Here is a 10,835-nt window from a genome sequence, read left to right on the forward strand (position 1 = left end):
CCCTCCCACAACACACAGAGATCTGCCCATAAGGTGCATAGACCGGCATGGCACTGGGCAGCCTGTTTTAAATTGTCACAGAAGACGTCAGAGAATAACCAGCATGATGACCAGGAGGGAGAAATAAACAACTGCTGGTGCTGTGGAGAGAGCCCAGGCTCAGGGGACACGGGATTTGGGGTCTTGGCTGGTTTTTCTTCTTCTTTTGCTCCTTAGGTCTTTGTCCCCCTCTCTCTGGACCTTTGTTCCTCTTTCTCCGGGTCTCTGTCTCCATCTCTAGGTCTCTGTGGCCTCCATCCGGGTCTTTGTTCACCTTCTCTTTTGGGTCTCTGTTCCCTCTGGGTCTCTGTCAGTAGATTAGTGTCCTGGACTGCTGGGACACTTCTGCTCCTGGGCTCCATGCTTGTTTACCCAGAAGCCCCGAGCTTTCCTCCGCTCCTCCGGGAGCCCAAGGATCCAGCCCTGTGAGAGGAGCTGCTCCTTATCTGTAGGAGTGTCCCCAGAATGGGCCCACTGCTTTATGGAGGCGAAAGAGGAGCCACCCTCACAGAGCAGTCCCAGGAGAGAGGTACTGATGTGAGCCTGGAGACCACAGGCCAGTGCAGGGTGCCAAATCATGGAGACTCTATCCTTGGGCTGCAAGCACAGGACCCAGAACTGAAATATTGTGGTGACCATGGCTACAGTGGCTGGGTGTCTACCTCTGTGGGGCAAGTGGAACACTCACTCTAGTGCTTCTCTTACCCATAGAGCTACATGCCTAGGAGCCAGCCATGGCCTTTGCAGAGCCAGCAGGCTAGTTTAGTGAGCAGCCTTGGGGGTTGAGTTGGGCCTCGATCTTCTGGCTTGAAGGGAACACTCCTTGCACTGACCTCCTGGGCTGACAGGGGATTTGTGAGGTTGCTTGTGAAGAAGAACCACTCTTGGCAGGTGCTTAGTTGGTGGGTCTGTCTTGTGAAGGGTGAAAGGAGGTGGGAGGAGGAAGGCACAGAAGTTTCCAGTGTGGCTGGACAGGAGATAGGGGAAGGAAGTATGTGAAATCGGAAGGAGAAGTGTACCAGTACCAGTGGGCTGCCAGAGCTTTATCTGAGCTCTAGAGCCTGGGTCCCCCTCTCTGGGTCTCTGTCCCCTCCGCGCCCCGGCCCCCCCCGCAGCCCCCCAACCCCCCCCCCCGCCACATGGGTCTCTGTCCTCCTCTTTCTGGATTTCTGTCCCCCTTTCTGGGTCTCTGTCCCTTGAAGTGCAATGTCTTCACTGCTGACACCCCGGGACTCTGGGTGGAGTGGCCTAGCTCCCTGGTACAGTGTCAGCCCGTCAGCTGGGGTGCGAGCCAACCAGCTGTGCTGTGCTGCTGTGCTCCTTGGAGCCACATGGACAATAAAACCAAAATTGGCTTTGAAAGTGGAAGTGCTTTTTGTTTTGAGGGGAAATGAGGGAATTTGCATGTCAGAACAATATGTTAAAGGGGCAATACCGTCAGACTCTGTTCTGGCCTGAGCTTTGGGCTCCATGTGGGGGTGGGAAAGGATTTTACAAAACCCCAAAGAAATGTTTCCATGAAATTCTTTCTTGTTCTTGCCTTTTCCTTTTTTTTTTTTGACATTCCAATGAAAAGAATTGTTCCGGGGCTTTGGAGCTCTCCTGTAGGGTTGGGAAATTGACCTTGGAGACTAGGGTGAAGGCAGGAAGAAGGGAGCCCCCAACTCCACCATGGGACCCTGTCACCCCTGTGACTCTGTACTTCCTGTGGCCTCCCACCATTAGGCTATCCTGCCTTGGGCTAGATCCCCCCAAAGTAGAACCCGAGGCAAGGCCCCCAGCTCATGGTATATTCAGGGGGTGACCCTATGAAGGACTAAGCAGGGGAGAAGCCGGTGTAAGGGCACCAGCATAAAGCTGGCGACAATGTGGGGGGCTTGGTGGCTGGAGTCCCCTGGGAGATTGCAGGGATCCTGACATAGGTAGTCAGTCTGGGGGCATTTACCCTGCCCAGTCCCATGAGCCATCAGCCTCTGCATAAGGAAAACCCCAGGGCAGGCAGGGGCTGTGGCCCCATGTCCAGCACAGGTCTGGGCCCAGCCAGGGGTACCCGATGACAGTGCTAGGGGATGTAGCATAGGCGTAGGATAGTCCCGAACCCAGACCAGGCCTGTGGGGGCACATGTGGCCCCTCAGAGCCCAGATTCAGGCGTAGGATGCAGCCAGAGAGGTAGGATGCAGCCAGAGAGGCAGTGAGCAGCCTCTAGAGACACCCTGACCAGCTGCTGACGCACAGGCTCCGATGACTCAGTGCGGGTGACCGTGGCCCGGGTGGCTGTCTGGAGACTCGGACTGGCCCAGGGCTGCTGCTGCCGCCTTCCTGGGGGCCTGTGGCCCCGCCGCACTGGCCGCCCCCTGTCTGGCTGGCCTGAGTAATGGGTCCTTGACTTAGTCATCAGTCCCAGGCCTCAGCCCTCCCTCCTCCTCCTGCCTACCTCTGCCTAGCCATGCCTGCCTCTGTGTCCAGGCTGGGACTCTGGCCCCTGCTGGCTTCCTCCTTCCCTCCCTGAGCTCCCAGAGGCTGTGAGGTGTGTGTGGGGTAGTGCAGAAGCTTCGGGGATAGTTGTCTCATCTGTGAGATGGGAGGAAGGAAACAACCTGTGGGGCACTGGGAGCCTTGTTTGGCAAGAGGAAATATGTGCAGAAAGGGGCGGCTTCCCACCTACTCAGTTTAGCTTGGCTCATATGCTGAAGGCAGCAGCCCAGTGGGCTTGGTTAGGGTTCCAGCCAGGGCGCCTAACTTCCACATGGGAACATTTTAACCACCTCTATGCTCAGCTGAAGGGCAGTCCCTGTCGGGAGGCACCATAATTCTTTGTACTCCCTTGAAGGGCGTTTAGCTCATTTCCCATCTTTAGTCCCCAGAAATGGTATTTGGGGAATATCCTCCTGCATCTCTATTGGACATGTGAGTACAGCTCATAAATCCCAGAAGCAGACTTGCTGGGTCGAGAATGTGAGCTTTAGAATTTTGCTAGGTCTGCTGAACTGCCTTTCTGGGGGTTGTCGTACTTCATACTCCCACTAGGAATGGATGTGAGCATCTGCTGCCCGATGACTCTGCCCATCTGAGGGGTGAAGCCCATCCCTTGGTGAGCAAACTTTCCATATTTGGAAGAGGCTTGCTCTCAGGTCTCTCTAGCTAGCTGTTCTTCCTTTTCTATGAAACTTCCACCCACATCATTTGTGCATTTTTTTGTGAGGTTGCTGGCTGTGTATTGATTTCTTGATACTCTTTATATTCGGAGGACCACGGTAAATATATATTCAGGGACTGAGCGGCTTCACAATAAGGTTGCCCCTGGTGTGATATCTTTCTTTTCATGAAAATATGTACATGTGTGCCAGTCCCCTGGGTTTAGGGGGAAGCACAGGAAGTCTTCCTGTCCTGCCCCAAAGTCTCCAAGGAACTTATAAGTTAGAATGAGGTCAGCTGAAAGCAAAATGGCAAAATGCACAGAATCTATGAGGTAAGGTGTCCACAGAGAGGCCAGCCTGCCTCGCTGGGCACCTACCATTTGCCAATGCTCTGTAGGTGGTTCTAGGCTTCAAGTTCCCAAGTGCCTGCCTCCGTTCAATAGCCCATGGGTGGCTTGTATGGGAAGTGGGAGAATATAGCCCCCCACTGGGCCTCACCAACTCTCCATCCCAAAGGGAAGCTGGGGGAAGTAGGTAGTCTGTGGTCCATCACTTCCCAGGAGGTGATGGGGACTAAGGAGCCTCATTACAGCCCTGTGACACCTGTGCTGCTGCCTGCCACATCTAACAGCTGAGAAAATGAAGACCCAGAGACTAGGGAATTTGCCTGAGTCACATAACTGATTATGGCAGGACAAGGGTTGGAATCTTCCCTCTGGTCCTCACACCAGATGCCAGAGCCTGGGAAAGTGAGGGCTGTGGTGCAGCTGGGGCAGGCTTTTCACTGAGCTGCATCTCCCAGCCTTTGGGTTCTGGCCCGACCCCCAGACGTACTGGTGTTTAGACCTGCTGAGTCCAAGTCTGCTCCTGGGAGGGAGGTTCTGAGGGTCACCAGCTGTCCTGACCCCCAGGCCACTGTGCTACACGGAGAAGATAGTGTGCTGGCCTAGGCAGGAGGGGCTATGGAGGTTGAGGGAGGTGGCTCCACATGCCTTCAGTGCAGGCAGGGCCCCTGGCAGAGCTGCCCAGAAGGCCCTTTGTGGAAGCTCATGTGGGATGTGGCCTTGGCTGAGGTGGCAAAGAGACCCATCAGAGGGTGTCAGCGAGAGGACACAGTGAGAATCCCTGGAGGGGTCCTAGCAGGGGCTGTACAATAAAGCAGCGATCTCCAACCTTTCTGGCACCAGAGACCGGTGCTCCTGAGAATCTAATGCCTGATCTGAGGTGGAGCTGAGGCAGTGATGCCGGCACTGGGGAGCGGCTGCAGATTCAGATGAATCTTTGCGCTTTCCTGCCACTCCCTGCTGTGTAGCCTGGTTCCTAATAGGTCGTGAACCAGTACTGATCCCTGGCCAGGGGGTCGGGGACCTCTGTAGTAGAGGGCAGCCCTGGTCAGAGCGGGTGGAGTGCACTTTAAGCCCCTTTGACACCTGAGGGTCTGTAAACCAATGACATTCTGCTCATGTCATGATCTTCAGAACTTGAGTCTGTCATGGGGTCTTGGGAAACTGACAGAGCAGAGACTCAGGTCATAGCAGTGGCCCATCAAATAGGGTGGGCTGGCTGTGATGGTGGCTCCAGCTGCTCTGTGCTGGAGAGAGGAGGGGATGTGTGAGGTGGGCATCCCCTCCACCTGGTGGGGAGAGGGCACCAGGCCAAGCTAGAGACTTGGGGTCCTCCTGAGCCCTTTTCCTTCCCCCACTCCATGGCCTTCAGGAGGGCTGTGCACCAGCATTGCCAGCCCAGACAACCATGGTGCTGGGCTCTCAGTCATGCCCTTTCCTGCCTCAGTGGCAAGAAGCCTTTCCACCAAGCGCAGACCATGTCCCTCCTCCCATGTCCTGTGTCCCCCTGCCATGTCCTCACACCTTGTGGACTCTGAAAGCCTCATAGCCCCTCTGCCCTTGGTTGGCCCTCCCCCTTTCCCAAGGCTCTCTGGAAGGATGCTGAGATGGGTGGCCTGTGTGGGTCAGGGACCTCAGATTGGCAGCAGCTGTGTGAATCCAGCTCTGACTGCATGACCTGTGCTTGGCATTAGCCCTTTTACCCCGGTATTTTGGGAGCTGGTGGGCAGTGGGGCCAAAGGGCCTTCTTTCTTCTGCTTTCTTGGGAAGGCTAGTACCCACATTCCTGGCCCTCACTTGTAGGCAGGCATGGGTCCTAGGAATAGGAAAACAAGTTCAGAGAGCCCGAAGCTGGGAAGGGAGCAGACTGCTGGGATGGTGGGGCTGGCATGGGCTGGAGAGTCCTGGCGGGGTTCTTGACCCACTGGGGCCTGACCCTGATGGCATTGTCTACTCCTGTTATGTCTAGAGGATGAACTGATGTATTGGGGCCTCCAAATCATTCATTCCCTGATACATCCTACTTAAGTTTTCTGAGATGAAATAGCAAAGGGGATATGAGGCGATAGATGACCTCATACACTGTGAGGTGCTGGGGGTCATGCTGGGTTTTATGTAGAACCTGAGAAAGTCAGATGTCCTTTCATTCTGTTTTTATTTTTTTATTTTGAGGGGAAATTCACGTAATGTCGAAACAACCATTTTTAAGTGAATAATTCAGTGGTACTTAGTATATTCACAATGTTGCTCAACCATTGCCTCCATCTAGTTCCAAAACACTTTCATCACCCCAAAGGGAACTCTGTCCCCATTAGCATTCACACCCCATTCTCTCTCCCTAGCCCCTGACAACCACTAATCCGCTTTTTGTCTCTGGATTTGCCCATTCTGGGCATTTTATATGAATGGGATCATACAACATGTGGCCTTTTGTGACTGGCTTCTTTCACTCAGCATCATGTTTTTCACGTTCATCCACATTGTAGCATGAATCAGCTTCATTCCTTCTTATGACTGAGTAATATTCCATTGTGTGCCCATACCACATTTTGTTTATCCACTCATCCACTAGTGAGCATTTAGGTATTTCCACCACTCTTTTTTTTTAAAACTTTATCTTTTATTCTAAAGTGATCTTTACTTCCTGAATCCTCATTTGGAGGTGCAGGAATCTCTGCTTCCCTTGTCCCCATCCTCCCACAAGCGACCCCCACAGGTAAACCCTTCTCCTTATGGCAGACATTCTGGTTTTTTGGCTTTCCCACAATTTGCTCTGTTTTCCCCCACATTAGCCAGGGTGACAGGAAGATCTCACGCAGCCTGCTGCTTTCCAGGCTCAGGTTCAGATCCTCCTGCATCCTCTTACAGCTCTGGGGCCATGGACAAGCTGTTCAGCCTGTCCCTGTCCCTGGAAGGTGGGACTGATGGGCCTTTCCCCTTGACTGGGTGGCCACTGAGTGCAGCCCAGAGCCAGATTCTTCTGAAAATGGCCAGGGTGACTTTGCGGTGCTGGGCACCAAGAGGCATGTTGGGCAAGTGTCAGAGTAGCTGAGCCTTGAAGGCCAGCCCCTCTTTGAGGTGGCATTTCCTTACCTCCAGTGAGAGGCTGGTCCGAGGTACCTCTGTCCCCAGGCCCCAGAGCTCCCAGCAAGCTGCAGATCGAGTTCCTCCTCCACACTCACGCAGGGGCTCTGCCAGCACCTTAATCCTACTCCATCTTCTGTAGAGGAGAGAAGATGGGTTTACCCATGAGGGTGGCTCTCTAGGGTATGGGGGGCAATGATGTGACATGGAGAGTGTTGCATCTCAAAATGAGCACTCAGGAGGCACATTTAGAATAAAAAATAATAGAATAAAGTTTTTAAAAAGAGAGGATTGGAAGCAACCCAAATGTCCATAGATAGATGAAGGGATAAAGAAATTGCGGTGCATTCACACAGTGGAATATTACTCAACCGTGAAAAAGGAGTGAAGCACTGACACAGGCTATAATGTATCCACAATTGAAAACATGATGCTGAGTGAGAGAAGCCAGACACAAAGGCCAAAAAAGGCCACATGTCGTATGATTCCATTTATATGAAATGTCCAGAACATGCAAATCCACAGAGAAAGAGAATTGATTAGTGGTTACCAGGGGCTGGGAGAGGGGATATGGGGAGTGACTGCTAATGGGAACAGGGTTTCCTTTTGAAGTAATTGAAATGTTCTGGAACTAGAAAGAGATAGTGGTTGTACAACAATGCCACTGAATTGTACATGTTAAATAATGAATTTTACATTATACGAATCTCACCTCAATTAAAAAGCAGAAAAAGGGACATGTAGCCCCCTCAGGTCCTGTGTGAAACCCCATCCATTTCATAAGCAACAAAAGGCATCCACTGTCAAAGCCAGTTGGTGGGCAGGTGGCAGACATGGTTGGGACCCAGGTTTTGTTTCTAATTCTCCGGGGCTGGTTCTGGCAATTTCACCTGTGCCTAGGGCAGCTTCAGATTCAGGGTGAGCTGTCCAGGATCCCCAGGCCAAGACCAGCCTGCCCTGAGGCCTCTCAGCCTCACCGCACCCTGCTCTCCCGCAGCATGGCTGACAAGAATGGAGCTCTCAAGTGTACCTTCTCTGCACCCGGCCATAGCACCAGCCTCCTGCAGGGCCTAGCCGCCCTCCGCTCTCAGGGCCAGCTCCTGGATGTCATCCTCACCGTCAACAGAGACACCTTCCATGCACATAAGGTGGTCCTTGCTGCCTGCAGTGACTACTTCAGGTGAGTGCAGGCCCTGGGGACAGGCTGGAGAGCTCCTGCCCTTTTGAGAGGAGCAAGCTCAGTACCAGGGAGGGATGGTTCTGAAGGAAGGTGGCTGGCATAGGCCCAACATCTACCACTTTTTTCAGGTTCGCAACTTATTCAGACTTTTTGGAGATGTTACACAGGCAAGCAGAATGTGCCTGGGGAACAGAAGTAGCCTGTGGGCACCCAATTAGCAGCTTCCATCCTGGGGCGGGGTGGCAGGGCTTGGTCAGGTTTTCACTCTGTCTTTATTTGACATCTGTGTGTGCCAAGTGCTATAGTGGCCTCAAGATCCAGCAAGGAGAAGACTGGCACAAGTTCCTGCCCTTGTGATACCTGTACTCAGGCCGAGGGACAGGAGGGATGCCCAGATGTGGCTCCCAGGTGTGCCAGGCTCTTTCCCAGTCCCATGACAGGCGAGGCCTTGCTGGGTTTACACGTCAGTCTGCCATGAAGGCCTTTTCTGGAAAGCGCTTTGCCTGCACTAGGCTGGGCAGGGGATTGAAGGAGCCTTGGAGCAGGGCCTGGGGCCATTCTCCTCACCAGCTGGGGGCTGTCACGGGGTTGGGGACAGTCTTTTTTATTCCCTTGGTGACCAGCTGGCATGCTTAGTTCTGCCAGGCTGTGACCCTAACAGAGAGAGCTGGGGTGCCATCCTGGCGGGGAAGGTTCTCCTGCCTTGATTTGCCTCTGCCACTACCTCACAGAGTAGCAGTCTAGGTGCACATCACCTGGGTCACATGTGTCCTGAGGCTGGGGTGCCCTGCCTAGTGCGCCCCCTGGCTGCCTGCCCCTTGGACTCAATGAGGCCCTTCCAGGGAGCTGGAGAAACCAAGCCATCTGGGGCGCCGCTTCTATTTTTATTCTGGATTTGGGGACGGGCGGGCCGACCCAGCCAGAAATGCCCTTTAAAGGCTCTTTTGCGCTGGCACTGCAGCCGGCGAAGCCTTAAAAGGCAAAGCTCCCTCTGTTCGCCGTGACTGCCTCTGCCTTCGACAGGCGGATGGGACTCACAGGGACAAGAAGGGGCAGGGCCTGGAAGGAGCAGAGCACTGCTTCTGGAAGGGCCATGGCATTGCCTTGTGAAGTGCTGGCAGTTGTTAGTTGGTGGCCCCGAAATAGTTCCAAGTTCAACTTTCCCCACTCTGGGGCCCAAGCCCGGCCCACACTGGGGTGTGACTGGGTGACAGGCATCTGTTGGGTGAATGGCCAAAGAAAGTTTCCTCCTCTTGGTCAGCCATCACAACATGCTCTGATGGTGGTCACAGTTATGGTGAAATGCCAGCTCACCCCATGAGAGGAGCCTCTCATACCATCTTCTAGAGTCCACAAACTCTCAAGTGGGCCCTGTGATTCTTGTCCTTCTTCCTGTGGGGCCCCTCCTTGAAGGCTATGGGGAGCTCTGACCCAGGTTTTGTGTCCCAGAGCAGGACAGCACAGCTGACAGAGCTGGAGTCACTCACTGGGGGTCTCATGGTGGACTGGGACTCCTGTGGGCCATTCTCAGGGACTTCCCTAACCACCTCGCCTCTCTCTGAATGCATCAGTGACAATGGGGTCCCCCAATGGGTGCTTCAACCTGGAACTATCACTCCTTCCTCATTGTGACAGCAGGTGAGACTCAGGCAGGGGAAGGTGGAGCTACCTGCCCAGGTGAGTGTGTTGGGGAGGGACTAGACTCTGTGAACCACGATGTGTATTCCTCTGGGGTCCTCACCTTGTTTCCTGATCTTGCCGCAGGATTGGTTTTCATAGCTGAGCACTGAGGTGGGGCTGGAGACCTGTCCCCAGAGCCAAAGCTAAGATTTGATCTCTTCCTGCACAGCTGTGGCCACCTGCCCTGCTGTGAGTGGCCCTAGCCCCCAACCTCCAAACCAGCTGGACCCAGGGATGCATAGGTCTGGGTGAGGCTGGGCAGGGCCCCACTTGAGGGGCAGTGTATAGAGTTGCTGTTGGAAGATGCATGGCTTGGGGTGGATTAAAAATCTTTTCTTTTTTGGGTACCTTTTATGCACACCTGGCCCACTTTCCCCTGGCTGGCCAAGCCCAGCTCGTGGTGTCCCTATGGTCATAATGCCCCTCAGACACACAGAGCCCACATGCTGTGTTTCGGACCCTCAGGGCCATGTTCACTGGAGGCATGAGAGAGGCGAGCCAGGATGTCATCGAGCTGAAGGGCGTGTCGGCCCGAGGCCTGCGGCACATCATTGACTTTGCCTATAGTGCTGAGGTGACACTGGACTTAGACTGTGTGCAGGACGTGCTGGGTGCAGCTGTGTTTCTGCAGATGCTGCCAGTGGTAGAGCTGTGTGAAGAGTTCCTCAAGGCTGCCATGAGTGTGGAGACCTGCCTGCACATCGGCCACATGGCCACCACCTTCAGCCTGGCCTCGCTCAAGGAGTCGGTAGACGCCTTCACCTTCCAGCACTTCCTGCAGATTGCAGCAGAAGAGGACTTCCTGCAGCTGCCACTGGAGCGCCTTGTCTTCTTCCTGCAGAGCAACCGGCTACAGAGCTGTGCGGAGATTGACCTGTTCCGAGCCGCCGTCCGCTGGCTGCAGCATGACCCCGCCCGGCGGCCGCGTGCCAGCCATGTGCTCTGCCACATTCGATTCCCACTCATGCGTTCATCGGACCTGGTGGACAGTGTGCAGACACTGGACCTCATGGTAGAGGATGTGTTGTGCCGCCAGTACCTGCTAGAGGCCTTCAACTACCAGGTGCTGCCTTTCCGGCAGCACGAGATGCAGTCCCCACGCACAGTTGTGCGCTCTGATGTGCCCTCACTGGTGGCCTTTGGTGGCACACCCTACACTGACAGCGACCGTGCCGTCAGCAGCAAGGTGTACCAGCTGCCTGAGCCAGGTGCCCGTCATTTCCGCGAGCTCACAGAGATGGAGGTGGGCTGCAGCCACACATGTGTGGCCGTGCTAGACAACTTCGTGTATGTTGCTGGAGGCCAGCACCTGCAGTATCGCAGTGGTGAGGGTGCAGTGGATGCCTGCTACCGCTATGACCCACACCTGA

At 54.4% G+C, this 10,835-nt stretch overlaps 1 protein-coding gene across 1 annotated transcript in view; it reads left to right on the top strand.

The window, feature by feature from the left end:
- The window catches only part of KLHL26 (kelch like family member 26), a 28,362-nt gene that overhangs the window by 13,088 nt on the left and 4,439 nt on the right, over nucleotides 1-10,835 (top strand). Inside the window, 2 exon segments of the mRNA XM_006904322.3 lie at nucleotides 7,603-7,785; nucleotides 9,931-10,835. The exon segment at nucleotides 9,931-10,835 is cut by the window's right edge and continues 17 nt beyond it. Coding sequence (XP_006904384.2) covers nucleotides 7,603-7,785; nucleotides 9,931-10,835 — 1,088 coding nt within the window.

The sequence above is a fragment of the Pteropus alecto genome, unplaced genomic scaffold (genome assembly GCF_000325575.1).
Source record: "Pteropus alecto unplaced genomic scaffold, ASM32557v1 scaffold160, whole genome shotgun sequence".
Lineage (NCBI taxonomy): Eukaryota > Metazoa > Chordata > Mammalia > Chiroptera > Pteropodidae > Pteropus > Pteropus alecto.